The sequence below is a fragment of the Typopeltis vanoorti genome, chromosome 24, assembly GCF_054136105.1.
Source record: "Typopeltis vanoorti isolate ZY-2024b chromosome 24, IOZ_Tvanoo_1.0, whole genome shotgun sequence".
Lineage (NCBI taxonomy): Eukaryota > Metazoa > Arthropoda > Arachnida > Uropygi > Thelyphonidae > Typopeltis > Typopeltis vanoorti.
In genome coordinates, this window is record NC_143572.1 from 70,853,286 (window position 1) to 70,873,166 (window position 19,881).

The window sequence follows — 19,881 nt, forward strand, 5'->3', positions numbered from 1 at the left end:
ACAATATGGATAAGAAAAGACCACTGACTCAAGAAGAACTTGAGTACTACGCTAATCTAAGTGAGTCAGAATTTGATGAGATGATGATTACGACAGTTGTGATTATGAACCTTCTGAGGATTTGAGTGAGGACAGTGAAGATAAAGTCGTTTCCAAGCAACAACTTCAAATATGAATGATAATTTGTTGACCGAAATACAACAAGATCCTGAACAATTTATTTTCCAAGAGAACGTTGATTTGAAATTGGACACAACAAATTTTACAGTACAAACATTGGTGGACTTATTTTTTTCAGAAGAGTTTCTTGCATTACTGGTTGAACAAACTAATTTATGTGCTGAGCAAAAAATTGCAAAACTTGCACGAGTAAGAAAATCTCACAGGGCATCACAATGGAAGCACGTCAGTGTCACAGAAATGAAAGTTTTTATTGGACTTTTATTACAAATGGGCCCTTGTTCTTTTCCAACAATAGAGCATTACTGGAGTAGAAACCCACTTTATAATATAATGTTTTTACAATCACATATGAGTCGAAATAGTTTCCAGTTGTTATTGCGTTATTTTCACTTCACTGATAACTCAATACCATCTTCTGACAGACCATACAAGGTAAGACCGATATTGAATCATTTTAATAATATTATGCACCAAAACTATGTACCAGATAAAAAATATCTGTAGCGAAATGGTTCTGCTATAGTATGTAAATGGAAAGACAAATGAGAAATACTTTGTATTTCTAACATGCGTGTTGTTGAAATAGTAGGTGTCCAACCGCAATGGAAAATTTTCGATGAAACCAAACATAATTCGAGATTATAATAAGGGAATGTCCGACATTGACTGATCATATCAAATGCTGTTGTATTACTCAGCTCTAAGAAAGACCATTAGATGGCCGAAAAAAATTGCATTACGTATATATTATAGAAATATATATACACAATGCGTTCAAATTTTTTCATAAAGTAACTAATTCTAACATAAAACTTATAAAATTTAGAGAAGCATTCGTCGAAGCATTGATTGGAAAAGAGATTCTACCAGTTTCAAAGAAAGTTAGATCGGAAGAAGTTCATTATTTAGAGAGTATCCCACCTACCGAAAAAAACTGCATCCAACAAAGCCATGTTGAATTTGTACCCAAGCTAAGAAATGACAAGAAGTGCATTATTATTGTCCAGCCTGTGAAGAGAAGCCAGCACTTTGTGTGGAAGGTTGTTTTAAAAAATATCACAAAAAATAAAATTGTTCTATTACTTTGTATTTGATTTTCACTGTATGAATAAATTTTCTGTTCATGTACGCCAGCTTTGATTTTTTGTTCTCTTCCCAGAAGCCAACTATCCTAAGTTATGCTTATATACTATGAATATACTCGCAGCTGCACGAAAAAGGCAAGTCTAGCAACTACAGGATAACTCGTAGTCGGCCCTCTCAGCCAGATCTCATACTACGAATTATCTCATGGTTGGCAGTCAACGTGTTAAACTCTGTCCCACATAAACCCACTGTCTGGCTATGCTATGTGAATGATGTGTTCTCCATTTGGTCACATGGCCTGGATACACTCCACAATTTTTTAACACACAAACAATCAATACCAGCAGGATCCAGTTTACCTTGGAAAAGGAAAACAACAACAGTCTCCCATTCTTAGATACTCTGATTACACGCCAGCCTGACAGATTCTTAGCATTCTCTGTTTACAGAAAACCTACACACAAATAGATACTTTCACCAGTAGTCACCTCCTCACTCCCAACAATATGGGATTATGAAAATCCTACATAACAGGATAAAATTAATTAGTTTGGATAACAGTGCCCAAACTACTGAACTTGACCATATCCATAACGCTTTCTTAGCCAATGGCTAAAATCCCCAGAAAATCCAAAATATATTAAAATCATGTAACCGCAATCCCCCCCCTCCTCTCCCTCTCAAAGCAGAGATTACTCAAAATATATCACCATTCCATATATCTGGGGCACATCCAAAAAATTAACAAAAATCATAAGGAAATATGACCTTACAACTAGTTACAGACCACATAAGAAATTGGCATCTCTTATCTGCTCTACCAAAGACCAGCCACATTCCCTAGACCTGTCAGGATTATATCAGGTGCCTTGCATTGCAAACTTTCCTCTATGGCCAGACAGGCAGGACAGATAATATTAGGATATCCGAACACAAGGAACTACATCTGGTTTCACCAATACAGCCACTCAGGCTTGCTGACCATGCCTTGGACACCCACCACAGGATATGCTGGAAGAAGGCCACTCTATTATACCTCAGCAAATACAAGTATGAAAGACTATTTATCGAATCTGCCTCAGCTCTACTCTCCAAACCTATTTGGATTCATGAGTTTTTTTTTTTTTTTGTTTTCACATTTGATGCCTATAAATGCCATATGGTCCCTCCTGTACCTCGGTGTGGGTTTTGGGAGTGAAGTCTTCTGCTAGAAGAATTGGTAGGGTCGCAAATTCCTTTTCCATGTCGAGTTAGTAGGACAATCACAAACATCCATGCCCATGGTGGGATTTGAACCTGCAGCTTCTTGGCTGGAGAGTGGATATGCTAACCACTTGGGGAACCAGGCTGGCAGATGCATGAGACTGCACCAAATTTGGGAAGCTTATATTTTAAGGTTGTCAGCCCAACTTCCAAGACAACTCAATTTCTCCCACTAGGCACGATTTTGACTCTAAGCCCAACTTCTGTTGCCTTTATTCACCCTCATTTGCTCATTGTTAGTGTCTGTTTGCACATATCATTGTTTTTTTTTTTTTGTGATCCTTGATGATGGCAATGTAACATTGCCAAAATGTAGGGAGGTATTGATTAAAGTTTTTTAATTAATATTCTAGTATACATTGTCGTTCATTTCCTGAAAAATTAAAAGCTATGGTTAATCCTCCTTATAAATTAAAAATTATAAGGAGGATTAACTACTGAAAATAGTGGGTTGTGTGGAATGGAGTGATTTTTTTGTGTGGTTCCCACCCACGAAAGATTTTTTATTGCCATTTTTATCAATTTAATGTATTTTTTTTTTTTTTGTAATTTATTGTATTTTATTTTATTTTATTTTTTTCATAGTCTGGAAACCCTGCTCTAGAGACCAAACATGGAATTTTTTCAAGCCACTTCAGCACTTTATCAAGTGGGGTGGTGGTCTTACTGGGCGATGAAATTCATCTCCCACCTAAAGACAATCACAAACATCCATGCCCACTGTGGAATTCGAACCCACAACCTGTTGTTTGGAGAGCAGGAATGCCAACCACTCGGCCAACCAGTCTGGAATGAGTTCTTGGATTTCTTGGCATTATCACATAATAATAATAATAAATATTGTTTTGTATGGAAGTGCATCATCACCTCTCTCAACTATTTTTTTTTTAATTTAAAATAAATTTCAGCAAAATACCTTAAGTTATCATTACCTGTTTGCATTAGTTAAGAATTAGTCAAATTTGTTATTATATCTTTAAACTTGGTTGCTTTTTTTTTTTTTTTTTTGCCTTCTGTTTTAATTCTTTTTTTTCCAAACATTATCTTATCTTAAAATTTTATCTGGAAGTATCTAAAATGTTCAAATCCTTTTCATATTGATATATTATTTGTTTAGAGGAAACAGACCATTTTTACAAAGCTTCACCCTAAGCACTATACGAGGAGAAGAATTTGCTTTTCAGTCCCCAAATTCTGAAGATATTCGAGAATTGGTGGAATTTTTTCTAGGAGGTTTGAAGAAACGTTCAAAGTTTGTAATTTCTCTTCAAGATTATAAAGGTAAGGAAGTGAGAAAGTTATATTAGTGCCTATACTTATTTCTTGAATACACAATTATCCATTTCTGAAAACTATCACACATAAATGACTAGGTGGTGAGCGCTACACATCAGTCCTCATGAAGGCTGGAAAAAAATAAGCAAATTTATATTTAATGTGTGGTGATATTGTCTAATTTGTAGATTGAGTTCCTGTGAGATATTTAAGTGGAATGCAGTGTTTGGTTAAATTTCTAAGGCAGTATTACTTTAAATTCATTGTTTCTTGTTATTGCTCTGATACAATATGCCAGTGAAAGGTAAATCATTTCATTGGTTGGCACGAAAGACAAGTGAATAATGTGGATTGTTCAAAAATGGCACGATGCCATAAATGGCATATACATGTGTGGGAAGATGTCATAGATTTTTACGTGTAGAGGCTGAAAAGAGGAAGTGGATTTGTGTGAAGACAAGAAAGGAAGGGGATGAATTGAGATGTAGGGAACAGTTAAATTTGAAGAAGTTATGCAATGAGTAAGGGAAAAAAAAAAAGAAATCTCTCAAGGAAGTTTTGAAGTCATATATAATAAGTGGTATCAGTGAAACGTGCTATAGATCCAGGAATGAGCTGTTTTATGTTTGTATATGAATGCTAGAAGTATTAGAAACAAGGGAAATTAAATGGTTGCATTGATTGAATTCATTTACTCAAAAATTGTTGGAATAGGTAAGACAGTTGGATGAGGATGATATCCTGACGAGATAGCAACTGGAAGTAGGAAAATTAATTTCTTGAGTTTTTGAGGGATAATCAGAGGATGTCATTATAAATGAGGTGTCAAATCTGCCTCCAGTTGATGAGAATGACCATGAAGCAATTACCTAAATGGTTGCCAGCCATGTGAGACTTCTGTGAGGAAAGGGTATATGTGGAACTACAAGGCTGGTGATTTTGAGAAGCTCAGGAGAAAAATTGCAGCTGTAGTATGGAATGAAGAGTTGGGTGGAAAGGAAATCAATGCTGCTTGGATGATATTTAAGAACTGTCTAGTAAAAGCAATATCTAAATGTATTGGAAGGATATGTGAAATAGATGAATGAAGAGATTAAGCATGCAATACAGAGAAAGAAGGCATTATAAAGGCAACATAAGATGAGAGGTAATAATCAATTTCACAAGGAGTACAAAGAACAGGCAAGGAGGATGACTCAGTTGGTAAGGGTAGCAAAAGTGCAGTATGAGCAGCAGTTACCTAATGACAAAAAAAAATTCCTAGTGAGTTTTTTCAATATGTAGCCAGAAAAAAAAAAACAGATAGTATTACATTCATTTGAGAAAATGGTATAAGGACAACTGCTACAGAGGATATAGTTGAGATATTTTACCGACTTGGTCAGCCTTGATTAGTGTATCCACTTGCCAGCCAAAAGGCTGCAGGTTCAAATCCTGCCTTGGGCATGGATGTTTGTGTGTGAAAATACTAGTTGTGGTGGTGGGCAGTAGATGGCGTGGTGTAAATGATGATAGTAGTTGCGGTTGGTTGTAGTTGGTAGAGACAGAGTTGTAGAGTAGGTGTCCTTCCTCAATGAGTCTTTGGACTTCCTGGAAGTGTGATGTAATAATAATAATAATATTTAATGAGCAGTTCATAAAGGTGTTGCATCCTTGTGAATGTGACATCATGGAGAGTTTGATGAGGAGGAGAAAAAGAAGAGACTGACTGTGAGTGAGAAAGAGGTATATGGGGAACTGAGCAGATATATCACCACAAATTTTGAAGGAATATGCCAGGGAGTTGACATCTGCCTTAGCATATTTGTTCAATATGAGTCTTACATTGTATCATGTTCCGAAAGAGTGGAAGGAAGGGAAGATTGTACTGCTTCATAAGGGAGGTGACAGTGTTAAACTGTGAATGAAATTATTATGTATATTTTGTTCTTCATTCACATTTAACATAACCTATCATATATTAAGCATGACTTGTTTAAAGATTATTTGTTAATCCCTTGCCTAAGAATTATTATTCATGTATTATTCCTGAATTTTATCAGCTATTATTTGATTAAATAATTTTAATGTATATTTTACTATTGGAAGGACCCAGTGATAAATATCATTTATCTTATTTACTTTATTCCTTCAATAATATTATGAGAAATTATATGCATATAATTTAATGTACCTTATATATATACTGTAACATGTATTTTATTATTATTAATTGTAAATGAAATGAAAGAGAAAATTAAGTAACTGTAATATTTTATTAATGTTTTTCATTACTCAATGTAAAAGTATAGCCTTATGTAACATTAACGTGAATGTTTACGTTTTGTTTGTTGCCATGGGGAGAGAAATGAAATGGAACGCACGACGTGAGTAGACCGTGAGCTTCGATAACGAGGAGAGAAGAAAAATATATATGAGTGGAATATAAGAGTAAAGGAAGAGAGAGTTTTTGAAGCGGAAAAAAAAAGGAAGGATATAAGCAAGGGGGGTGAAAGTAAATAAAAAGGACTGAAGGGCAGGAATTCAAGAGAGTAGTATTTAAAGGTGTGTTAAGACGAAGTGAAAACTTATAGACAGCTGAAAGTAAAGTCAGCAGTGGCATTAATACGAATTAGGTGCCGTAATTAGGTAATTGAAGGACTGAAAGGTTAATGAAGGATTCAGAATAGATCCAGTTAGCCTAGAATTACTACTCATTTCTATATTGCTTTTAGGAAGAATTGTACGGAGCTTAATTTGTTGTGAAGTAGTAAACAAGGATATCAATCTGCCCTATAGTTGCCGTCGAGAATTGAGAAGCGCGACAAATAATAATCTAGTTATGACCTTGAAGAATTCTTTTTAAATGTGTTCCATAGGTGTAATAAATATAATTTGAAGATGTACTCACATTAAATCTGACGTGCTGAAGATAAATTCCGGTAAGGACAGTCATATTTTATTTGTTTCTGTGTATGAAGATTTGAGTGATAGTTCCATTTCACTTATTCTAACATTTACTGTGGCATATCGCCGAAGTTAGAAGTTAAAAATAATTTGCCTGGAAATAATATCTGCTGTATTTGATGACATGATAAGTGCCTGCTGAGAGTTAAGTTTGGAGTATAACTGAGAGATATGGGCAACTAATTAAACAAGAATTTCTGTTGTATTAATCTGAGTAAGGAATCTTGTAATAGAGAAAACTCTGAAACTTTTATGTGAAGATTTTGAAGACTGAATTAATAAGAATGATTTGAACCGATGTACTAACTTAATTGTAATGTCTCAATTTAGAAGTGGAATTCATGTATTTATCATATAACCTTATATTAAATGTTTTGTTTTATTTATTTCAATACTGTGTTTGCCTGATTCTTTTTTATTGCACCGTTCATAAATAATTCGAATCTAGCGAGAGCCTCAAGTGAAAAATATTGAATTCGGCCTGAATGAGTAAGGAGACTGCTAATTTAATTGAAAATTGATTCTACTATTTTATATAGACTAATCTAAATATAGGGTGGCGCAGTATAAATATAAATTTCTCTATATTTGTATTAGTGATCAATTGGCAATTAATAGATTTTATTAATAAGAGTACGTTACAACAAAATGGCGGATTCGAAACTAGAATGTACGTTCCAACAACAGAACTCAAACATCAAATTATAGACCAATTTGATGACTAAGTAACTTGGGGTGAATGTTGGGGAGGCTGGTGAGAACCAGTTTCTAGAATTGGGTTGACAATAGTGGTGTATTATCTTTAATGAACAGCCATGCATTTGCTAAAGAGAGGCTATGTTTTAATAATCTACTTGTTGCAATATGGTGTTGACAACTGTTGGACAAGGGAGATGCATACACAGTGGTATACTTAGATCTTTCAAAGGCTTGTGATAGATTACCACATGATAAATTGATAGTTAAACTAGAGTGAATGGGGTTGGATATTAGACTAGTGCATTGGATTGGTAATGAGGGAGCAATATCCCAGAAGAGGAAAGTCACTAGTGGTGTGCCTCAGGGATCTGGTCTATAGCCATTGCTATTTAATATCTACATTAATGATATTGGGGAAGATTTGGATGGGGATATTCAGTTGTTTACAGATGGGAAGAATTATGAGGAGTAGAGCAGATGTTGACAAGAAGACTTGAATAGACTGAGGGAATGGGTACAGGAGTGGGGATGACAGTTTAGTGTTGCAAAATGTAAGGTTTTATATTTTAAAAAACGAAGATGGGATGTAGAATTTACTCTTGGTCTCGATATATTGTTGGAGATGGAGGAAATAAGGGGTCTTTTGGTGATTGTGGATAAGGATCTAAAATTTATAGGATACATTGCCAAAATTGTGAGGACAACACAACTAATTCTGACAATGATGTGGAGGACACTGATCTGTAGAAGTAAAGAGATTCTGGTTCCATTATATAAAGCCTTGATTAACCACATATGTATTGTGTGCACATATTTGATCACCTAGTTTTAAAAAGGATGAAGAGATATTGGAAAGGGTACAAAAGTGATTGACTAAGGTAACTTCTGGTGTTTGGAATGTTAAGTATAAAGAAAGGTTCAAAAGATGCAATTTGCAGAGTCTAGTGGATATTGGAAGAGAGGGTAATATGATAGAGATTTACAAATTGGTAAGAGGTTGTTATAGGATTAACATTGAATAGGTTTTTCATAAAATGGTGGGAGATTGTTGAGGAACAAGGAAGTGAGAAGCATCTTTTTTGCATTGAGAGTTGTGAATGATTGGAATGCATGGCCTGAGGGTGTGGTGTCTGCAGAGAATTTGAATGTATATCTGGCATAGTATGATGAGCTGGGTGTATGACATAGGGACCCCCCATGATGAGTCTTTGACTCCATGAGGTTCTTGGGATAATAGTAATAATAATAATAATAAATTTAAAATTCATAAATTAAGAGAGAATTTTTCATAAGAAGAAAAGGAAATAGCGCTGTATGTACATTTCCAAGCTGAAAGTTGCTCAGATCTGGTTATGTAGATTTGAAAGGAATGAAGAAACTTTTAGATGGGTGTGTACAAGTGCCACAAATAATATTAGGACCATGGAATATTTACTGTGAGAATTAGATTGAGAATATATAACCTACCATGTTTGATAGATAAAAGTTCAAATAGTGATATAACTAAAACATATTATTGAGAGATATTTGCCAGATAGACATATAAAGAGATTTTTCACGATCCTCAAGTTTTTCCAAGAGAATGGCGAGGGATTTCTAGATTGAGAGTTTGATTTGCATATAGAGTACATTGCCTAAGAGGCTGGTGCTAGTGCAAACAGTGAATGAGTTAAAGTAGTGGTATGATGAATTTTGTGTGCTTAAAGCAAACCTTCCACAATGAGATCTGTGACTCTATAAGAATCTTGTGTTATTAATGTTATTAATATAACAATAATATTTATTAACAAAATGTTTTCCCATCATCATCAGCAAATTCTTGACATATACCATTAAGGGGTGTACAGAATAGGAAGTACTACATGAAAAATTGACATGATTACTAACTTCCTATCTACAATTTTCCTCCAAATCAATCTGTCACCTGTAAAGACTCCAACATTCTCAGATCTTATACTTCTATCTTGTAAAGCAGTTTTTACTGTATCAATTCACCTATATATTGGTCTTCCTCTGGGTTTTTCCTTCCAACTGGGTAGAGAACACTTGTTTTGCTAATCTTTCCTCTTCCATTCTGTTGAAGTGACCATACCACCTGAGATCATCATCATCATCATCATCATCATCATCAAATTCCTGCCATGTACCCTCAAGGGGTGTACAGGATATGACAGTACTACATGAAAAAATTACATCATTACTAACTTCCTATCTACAATTTTCCTCCAAATCAGTCTGTTACTTGTCAAGACTCCAACATTATCAGATCTTATATTTCTATCGTCTAAGGCACTTTGTACCGTATCAATCCACCTATATCTTGGTCTTCCTCTGGGTCGTTTTCCTGCCAACCTGGCAGAGAACACTTGTTTTGCTAATCTTTCCTCTCCCATTCTATTTAAGTGACCATACCATCTGAGATTAGCTCTGCTAACGCATTCCTGGATGCTGACAATGTCAAGTTCTTTCCTAATATCCTCATTTTTAATATGATATTGCCATTGATGCCATCTGTTCACGCCTCTAATCTTTCTCAGGACTCTCATATCTGCGGTCTCTAGTCTTTGGTCAAGTGTTTTACTTCTGACCCAGCTCTCAGATCCATAAGTTAAAATTGGTTTGAACACAGTCTTGTATACAGCTAATTTAGTGTTCCGACTAATTTCTTTCTTATTCCATATGAATTTATTCAATTGACTTCCCACGATACCAGCTTTGCTGATTCTGTTGTCTATTTCTATATTTAGTTTACCATCTTCAGTAAAAATTGTGCCTAAGTAGCTGAAATGTTTTACTTGTTCCACAGGTTCTCCATTCACAACACAGTTGACATTTTCAATGATTCTGCCTATTTTCATTGTCTTTGTCTTTTTATTGCTGACCTTCATACCATATCTATTACAACAGCTATTCAATTTAGTCAGAGAATCTTGCAGACTTGTAGCGGATTTATTTAGAAGTATAACATCATCCGCATAAAGCAAAGAGCTGACATTAACATCTCCAATTTTGATATCAGGTTTAATACCACATTCCTTCATAATGTGATCCATATAGATAATGAATAACAGAGGGGATAATGTACATCCTTGTCTCACACCAGATTTAACATTAAACCATCTTCCTGTACTTCCTTCAATTCTACCTGCTGACTCACAACTCAAATAAAGACTAAGTATTGCTTGATATAATGCCCCATTGACACCATATAACTGCAGCGTATTGAATAGATTCTCTCTTGGCACCTTGTCATATGCCTTTTCCAAATCGACAAAACTTAAATACAGGTCTTTGTTATATTCCCATGCTTTCTCGACTATTTGTCGTAAAGTGAAGATCTGATCCTGACAGCCTCTATTTGGCCTGAATCCAGCTTGTTCTTCACCAAGCTTTTCTTCCACAATTCTTCTCAACCGTTTCTCAAGTATACTTGCATAGATCTTGCCAGGAACACTCAGTAGGGAAATACCTCTGTAATTCTCACATTCAGTTTTATTTCCCTTTTTATATATGGGTACTATGAGAGCTCTACTCCAATCATCGGGAATTCGTCCCTCTGTCCAGGCTTTCTGAACTATGCAGTGCAACCACTGTAAGACTCTTATACCACCATACTTCAGCATTTCTGGTCGAATATCATCTACTCCTGCTGCCTTTCCACATTTCAAGCCTTTGATGGCTTTTTCTACTTCAAGTATAGATATGTATTCCTGACTGCATGCCTGGTCAGTGTTTTTTATCACTGTGCTGTCATCACTGCTTGTTTCATTTAGCAGTTTTTCAAAGTAATTACTCCATACTTCAAGGATATCTTTTTCTCCTGTTTTCATTTCCCCTTTATCATCTCTAATTCCTTTTACAGCACTCTTTCCTCCATTCCTAAGCTTCTTCAACAACCTCCAGAATATTTTGCCACCTTCTTGATATTTATTTTCTATATTCTTGCCAAAGTCCTCCCATGACTTTTGTTTAGCTAGTTTTACACACTGTTTAGCTTTCTTACATTTGTCTCTGTATTCTGTAAGAGTAAAAGCTGACTTATTTGCCAGGAACTTTTGATATGCTTTCTTCTTTTCCTTCACTGCCTCTTTAACTTCCTGTGTCCACCAGGGAGTTCTGATTTTTTTATCTTTGCACACAACCTCACCACATGCCTCTCTGGCAGAATCAATCAATGTTTCCTTCAGAGTTTGCCACTGAATCTCCAAGGTTTGATTCCTGTTCTCAAACTCTTTCATTTTCTTTTCAATAATATTTCTGTATTTTAGTCTACAGTTTACATCTGAGAGCTGCTCAACTTTTATTCGCTTTAAAACTTTCTTACATGTTATTCTTTTCAATATGAAATTCAATTTTATTCTGCTCAAGACTAAATAGTGATCACTTCCAATTTCAAATCCTCTGTACACTCTGGTGTCCTGCACCAGGGAGAAAACATCACTATCAACAATAACATAGTCAATGAGACTTTTCTTATTCCTAGCCTCTTCTCTCCATGTGAATTTGTGCACATTTTTATGTTGGAACATGGTGTTAGTAATAACCAGTCCATGTCCTGAGCAGAAATCCAACAGATATTTGCCATTATTATTAGCTTTGCTCTTTTCTCCAAATTTTCCCAAAATATTTTTGTATGTCTCACAATCATTTCCTACTCTACTATTTAGATCCCCAACAAGGACCAACTTTTCCTTTTTCATTGTGTCAGTTGCTTTTTCTAAAGCCTCAAAAAATTCCTCCACTTCTACCTTAGTAGAACCTTCTGTGGGACCATAGGCACAAATAAGTCTCATTGTCCAGTTCCCCATTCTCATATTTGCCCACATTACTCTACTTGAGACTGATTGCCATTCAAGAAGATTAGCCTCGTATTTTGTGTTGAATACTATGGCTACTCCTTCTTTTCCTTGATTGTTATTGCCTGAATATAACATTTTGTATTTATTGCTCAGAAAGATCTCACCAGTTTTGGTCTTTTTTGTTTCAGTCACCCCTATTATGTCGATCTGGTACTTATCTAATTCCTCAGCTAGCTCCATTTCTTTGCCATTCAGGCTTCTTACGTTGATAGTACCGATCTTTAACTCTGGTGATGTTGAGTTGGGGTTTGTTTTCAGATTTCATACCACCTGAGATTAGCTCTGCTAAAGCATTCCTGGATGCTGACAATGTCAAGTTCTTTCCTAATATCCTCGTTTTTAATATGATATTGCCAATGATGCCATCTGTTCATGCCCCCTAATCTTTCTCAGGACTCTCATATCTGTGGTATCTGGTCTTTGGCCAAGTATTTTACTTCTGACCCAACTCTCAGATCAATAAGTTGGTTTGAACACTGTCTTGCATACAGCCAATTTAGTGTTTTGACTAATTTCTCTCTTATTCCATATAAATTTATTCAGTTGACTTCCTACCATACCAGCTTTGCTGATTCTGTTGTCTATTTCCATATTTAATTTACCATCTTCATTAAAAATCGTGCCTAAGTAGCTGAAATGTTTTATTTGTTCCATAGGTTCTTCGTTCTAAATGTAGTTCATATTTTCAATATTTCTGCCTATTTTCATTGTGTTTGTGTCTTGTTATTGCTGACCTTCATACCATATCTATTACAACAGTTATTCAATTTAGTCAAGGAATCTTGCAGACTTGTGGCAGATTTATTTAGAAGTATAACATCATCCGCATAAAACAAATAGCTGAGATTAACATCTCCAATTTTGATATCAGGTTTAATACCATTTTCCTTCATAATGTGATCCATATAGATAATGAAAAACAGAGGGGATAGTGTACATCCTTGTCTGACAACAGATTTAACATTAAACCATCTTCCTGTACTTCCTTCAGTTCTAACTGCTGACTTACAACTCAAATAAAGACTAAGTATTGCTTGATATAATGCCCCATTGACACCATATAACTGTAGCGTTTTGAATAGCTTCTCTCTCTTGGCACCTTGTCATATGCCTTTTCCAGATCTACAAAGCTTAAATACAGATCTTTGTTATATTCCCATGATTTCTGAACTATTTGTCGTAAAGTGAAAATCTGGTCCTGACAAGCCTCTATTTGGCCTAAATCCAACTTGTTCTTCACCAAGCTTCTCTTCCACAATCCTTCTCAACTGTTTCTCAAGTATACTTGCATATACGAGGGTGGTCTGAAAAGTTCTCAGCCTCAACCATAAATGAAATCAGCAAGAGATTTTTTTTTTCTAATTGGTACATCTGTAATAAGCATCCATGTGAAATTGCAAGTCATTCTATCAAGTAGTTTTTTATACAGTTGTCTGAAGCAAAAGTGTTGTCTGTATCCCTTGAAATGGATAAAATTGAGTATCATGCACTTATAAAATTCTTTGGTAAAAGAAGGTTTAACGCCAAAAGAAATTCATTCAAAGTTCATAAAAGATTATGGGCACTCTTTTCCTTCGTTTTCAATAATTAAGAAATGGGCTTCTGAGTTTAAATGTTTAAATGGTGATCCATATGAAGGACATCCAAAAACTGTAACAACACCAGAAATCATTGATCAAGTGCACGATAGTATTGGATGACCAGCGAGTCAAAGTGCATGAAATTGCTGAGACTATAGACATTTCAAAAGAACGTATAGGATAAATTTTGCATGAAGAATTGCATATGAAAAAGCTTTGATCAAGATGGGTGCCACACTGCTCACAGCAGATCAAAAACGCACTCACATGAAAATCTCTGAACAGTGCTTGGAGCATTTTAACAAGAATAAAACTTGATTTTGTGCGTCAATTTATTACTATGGATGAGACTTGGATTTACACACCAGAATCCAAACAACAGTCAAAACAGTGGACAGAAGTCTGTTGTTCCGCACCAAAGAAGACAAAGTTGGTTCCATCAGCAGGAAAGGTCATGGCATCGGTGTTTAGGATGCTATAGGCATTTTGTTTATTAATTATCTTGAAAAGGGTAAAACAATAACCGGGGAATATTATTCCAATCTTTTAACCAGACTAGACGAAAAAATTTGTGAGAAAAGACTCAGTTTGCAGAAGAAAAAAATCATCTTTCATCATGACAAGCACCTGCCCACAAAAGTGTTTTGGCAATGGGAAAATTAAGGGATCTGCACTATGAATTGTTGGAACATCCACCCTATTACCCAGATTTGGCTCCCTCCCTCTGACCTCTATCTCTTCCCAAAACTAAAACTCTTCCTTGCTGGTCAGCATTTTTCTTCGAATCGAGAGATGATTGCAGCTGTAGAGGGGTATTTTGCAGATCTTACTAAGAACCACTGCAGGGACAGGTAAATGGCGCTGGAGAATTGCTGGAATAAATGTATTAGTCTTAATGGAGATTATGTTGAAAAATAAAAATAATTTTGAAATTATAAATTCCTTTTTTTCATTGTTAGGCTGAGAGCTTTTCAGACTATCCTTGTATCTTACCAGGAACACTCAGTAGAGAAATACCTCTGTAATTCTAGACATTCAGTTTTATTTTGTTTTTTATATATGGGTAACTATGGGAGCTCTGCTCCAATCATCCAGAATTCGTCCTTTTGTCCAGACCTTCTGAACTATGCAGCCACTGTAAAACTTTTATACCACCATGCTTGAGCATTTCTGGTTGAATATCACTACTCTTCCGCATTTCAGGCTTTTGATGGCTTTTTCTACTTCAAGTATGGATATGTATTCCTGATTGCATGCCTGGTCAGTGTTTTTTTATCACTGTGCTGTTATTGCTGCTAGTTTCATTTAGCAATTTTTCAAAGTAATTATTCCATACTTCAAGGTTATCTTTTTCACCAATTTTCATATCACCTTTATCATCTCTGATTCCTTTTACAGACTCTTTCCTTCATTTCTGAGCTTCTTCAACAACCTCCAGAATATCTTGCCACCTTCATTTTCTATATTTGCCAATCTTCCCATGACTTTTGTTTAGCTAGTTTTACACAGTGTTTAGCTTTCTTATATTTGACTCTGTATTCTCTAAAAGCACAATCTGAGTTATTTGACAGAACTTTTGATATGCTTTCTTCTTTTCCTTCACTGCCTCTTTAACTTCCTGTGTCCACCATGGGGTTCTAGTTTTTCTATCCTTACAGACAACCTCACCACATGTCTTTCTGGCTGAATCAATCAATGTTTTCTTCAGTATTTGCCACTGAATCACCAAAGTTTGGTTCCTGTTCTCAAACTCTTTCATTTTTTCTTGAATGGTGTATTTTAGTCTACAGTTCACATCTGAGAGCTGCTCAACTTTTATTCACTTTAAAACTTTCTTACGTGTTCTCCTTTTCAATATGAAATTCAATTTTATCCTGCTCAAGACTAAATAGTGATCGCTTCCAATTTCAAATCCTCTGTACACTCTGGTGTCCTGCACCAGCGAGAAAACATCACTATCAACAATGACATAGTCAATGAGACTTTTCTTATTCCTTGCCTCTTCTCTCCATGTGAATTTGTGCACATGTTTATGTTGGAACATTGTGTTAGTAATAACCAGTCCATGTCCTGAGCAGAAATCCAACAGGTATTTGCCATTATTTTATTACCTTTGCTCATGTTTTCCTATATAATTTTTATTATAAAAATTATTTTGTCATATTTTATAATTTTGCTAAAAGGAGCCTGCATAGCTTGTGGCCATTTTTGTAGTTCCACAATGCAAGACTGATTAAGAAAAACTGTTATAGATTGATTGATGGTTGCCAAGCAGGGAAACTTTTTAGACATCTTTTTTCATTAGGTTCCTGAGTTAATAATCTTTAGTACATTCAAACAGTTTTTTCCTCCTCTTGAAATTCTGGTTTTTAACCTTGAACATCAGAAAAAAAGAAAAAAATCAATCTTAGAACTCTCACTGTTTTAAACAGTAATACTAATCAGGATTTATGAACATAAGGTGCAGCAGTTGTCTACTGTATTCTTACTCTTGGTCTTCATAGTATGTCTTCATATGATTATGAAGACCTTAGAGTAGAGTTTCATGTATATCCTTTCCCTATATTTTGGGTATATCCTATACCCAAAAATTTGCAAAATATCTTAATTTTCTTAATTTTTAGCTTATATAAATATAAGCTAAAAATTAAGAAAATAAAGACATTATATATTTATTTTCAAACAGTTTTTTCCTATAAAAAGAATGCTAGTTTGACCTTTTGGTCAAACTAGCATTCTTCTATATGATGATCTGATTCTCATCTGATGAAGATGAGAACCAGATACATGTTGCATTGACCTGAATAAAAAAAAAATCAGGCTTTGATGTAGATATGAGCAAGTAACAATGTAGTAGTTTTTTACCAAAAGTTGCTTTATATCATAAACATCAGCAACATTAACTCATTCTTACTACAAAGTTTAATGAATGGATTGAGATAATGCAAGGTTGGCAGCAGCAAGACTGAAACAAAGACAGATTAACCTGGTTCAACTCTTTTAACTATCTCCCCTGACCTTTACTGCATGCAGTCTATTGCATGCTACATCTGTTGTCTTGAGCACCACTCAGCTGTCCACCCATGTTTATCTGCTAAGTCAAATTAAAATACAGATGCATATGTGTTGTATTTTTTTAAAAAAATACAAAAGACTTTATTTAATATTTAAATCACAAAATTAATTGCTTGTAGATCAATATTTTATTGTAATAATTTGAGGATGACAGAATATGAAAAAAAAGTTTTAGACATAATTTTAATACAAGTCTTAGAATTTTGGGCATTGATTAAATTTTACTGCATATGGTGTTAGGTTTCAAACATAATTATAAAATTAATTGTTTGTCTAGGTGATGGACCTTCTTTCCTCACATTCAACCAGGGAGACTTAATTTTATTAGAAGAAGGTCATAATGGAGACTCTGTGATTGCCAACAACTGGGCTGCAGGCCATTGTGAAAGAACTGGAGAAAAAGGAGATTTTCCTACAGAATATGTTTATGTACTTCCTTCTCTTGTCAAACCTCCCAAAAATATCTTAGACTTATTTACTCAAGATGGGGCTGACCAAGGCAAAAGACTTTTCTCTTATGGACAAACAAATGGCCCTGAGCCTCAAGATAGGCCACACACTTTAGAAGAATATGCAATAGATCATTTTAGGTGTGTGGTGATTTAGCAGTGACAGTTATTATTTCTATGTAATATTTAGATATTTATAAGCAATTTTACATAAAATGTTTGAATTTTTTCTTTTTGTGATTATATAACCAGCAAAGAGTTTACTGTGGCATTTATTGCTGTATTCATCTTTATAAACTATAAGAAAACATTTACTTTTTAGTCTTCACAAAATGATTATAATATTTATAATAAAATTTAATTAATATTTTTCTTGTATAATAATGAATTGGCTGAAAAATTTTAAATAATATAGTCTACTCTTACTATGATCGTTATTATTATGGGCTACTCCAAGAAATCCTTAGACTCATTGAGGGAGGCTCTAAACATCATGCCAAGCACTATCCGACATTTGTGCAGTACCTATCATACTTTGATTTGAACTCGTTCACAGTCAAGGCATCCAACAGACTCTAGCAACTTATTCCACTCATCCACCACTTGCCAAGCAAAAAATCTAGTTCTAACACCCTTGATAACTACACTCTTGCTCAGTTTCCAAGGATGGCCCCTAGTTTTCCTACCACCACCACCAGACCTCCAGACCTGTTCTGAAAAATTTCCTCTGTATTGTATTAATCTCATAAAAACCCTTAAGTAATTTGTATGTCACAATCATGTCACCCATTTTTTACCTGTCAATCAATTTCTATAACCCACAAATATTCAAACTGTTCTTGTAAGGTTCATTCCATAGACCTGCTACCATCTTGGTCACTCTGCTCTGGATCTTCTCCACCTCTTCCTCATTGCCAAAAAACCCAGGTGACCAGATCTACATTCATTAGTCAAGATGGGTCTTGTCAAGGCTGGATAATAACCTGCTTATCTCTGCTAGTCAAAGTATTCTTCGGTAACCAAGTAATCCGATAAGCTGCTTTAGCCACTTTTGCTATTGCTATGTCCCCTCTAAACTTTAATTCCCTGTCCATTAATGTTCTTAAATCTCTGGCTTCATCAATTTCGTGGAGTACAGTTCCATCAATGTGGTATACAGCTGGTAATCTTTTCACCCCAAAATGCATAACCTTACGCTTTGCCACATTAAACTGATACCCATTCTCCTTTGCTCAGACTGCCAGTCTATCCAAATCATCCTGCAAAATTTTAATATCATCTGTATACTATTGCTCTACCCAATTTTGCATCACAAGCAAACAACTGCACAGTTCTCAGACTTACTATATCATTAATGTACAAATTAAATAGTAGTGGCCGAAGATCAGAGCACTGCGGCACACCACTATTATTATTATTATTTATTATTATTATTATTACGTGACACATCCAGGGAGTCCAAAGACTCATCAAGAGAGGGCACCTACTCTACAACAATCTGTCTCCACCACTGAATCCACCAACTACAATTAACCACAACTACATCAACGCCATCTACTGTTCAGTATTTTTACAGACAATCACAAACATCCATGCCCATGACAGGATTCGAACCCCCACAGACTTTTGGTTGGAGAGCAGATACACTGACCACTCAGCCAACCAGGCCATCTAGTCACAGGCCTTCTTCTGAACTCTACTCCTGAGTAAACTACTTTCTGATATTTCTCCATCAGTCACCCTCTTATCCACCTCACCAATCCTATATTCATCCCCCATGTGCTGCAGTTTATTTGTTAGCAGATCTCCTAAGGACAACAGAAATAATTTATTATAGTATGTAGTTTCAACTATCATGAATTTGTTTTAGCATAGCATTATACTTATGAAGGCTTTGGTCAAATTTTTCAGTTATATAGTGAATAATTTTTTTAGGAGGTTTTACTATAGTGATCATTGACTGTACACTCATTTTTCTATCATGTAATTTTTATTCCTAGTCATTAGTATTGAGACTTCTAATTTACCTTTTATTTAATAAGTTAAAAAAAATAGGTTTCTCTACTTTAAGTCAGTCATTTTTTTAACAACATTAACCTACATTACTATATAAAACAAAAGAAATGAATTTATTAAGCTGTTGATATTTAGATGGTTTCAGCCCATCATTCTTGGAGCACAAAAGCAATTGTCAAAAACTACATAGAGTAACAATTCATATTGTACTAGAAAAATTAAGATCTAAGGTCTTAGTGAGCACCTCACCTCTCTGGGCCTATATATACAGACAGCCAGTGGTTTGGTTGAAGGTAGTCTTAGAATAATTCTTCCATATTTTGATAAATTAATGCATCAGTTTCCTAAATGAGTAAATTATGTATAAAAGTTGTGCATAAATGAGTAAATTAAATTTATGCACAATTAGTGGAACTGTGTGTAGAGGGAAGATTAAATAATGAAGACAGT

The 19,881-nt window shown here is 34.9% G+C and overlaps 1 protein-coding gene across 2 annotated transcripts in view; it reads left to right on the forward strand.

Moving 5' to 3' along the window:
• Positions 1 to 19,881, forward strand: part of ck (unconventional myosin-VIIa ck) — a 526,896-nt gene that overhangs the window by 366,628 nt on the left and 140,387 nt on the right. For both annotated transcript variants that reach the window (XM_090413984.1, XM_090413985.1), the window contains exons 32-33: positions 3,650 to 3,813; positions 17,244 to 17,556. In XM_090413984.1, coding sequence (XP_090270110.1) covers positions 3,650 to 3,813; positions 17,244 to 17,556 — 477 coding nt within the window. The remainder of the gene's footprint in view (positions 1 to 3,649; positions 3,814 to 17,243; positions 17,557 to 19,881) is intronic.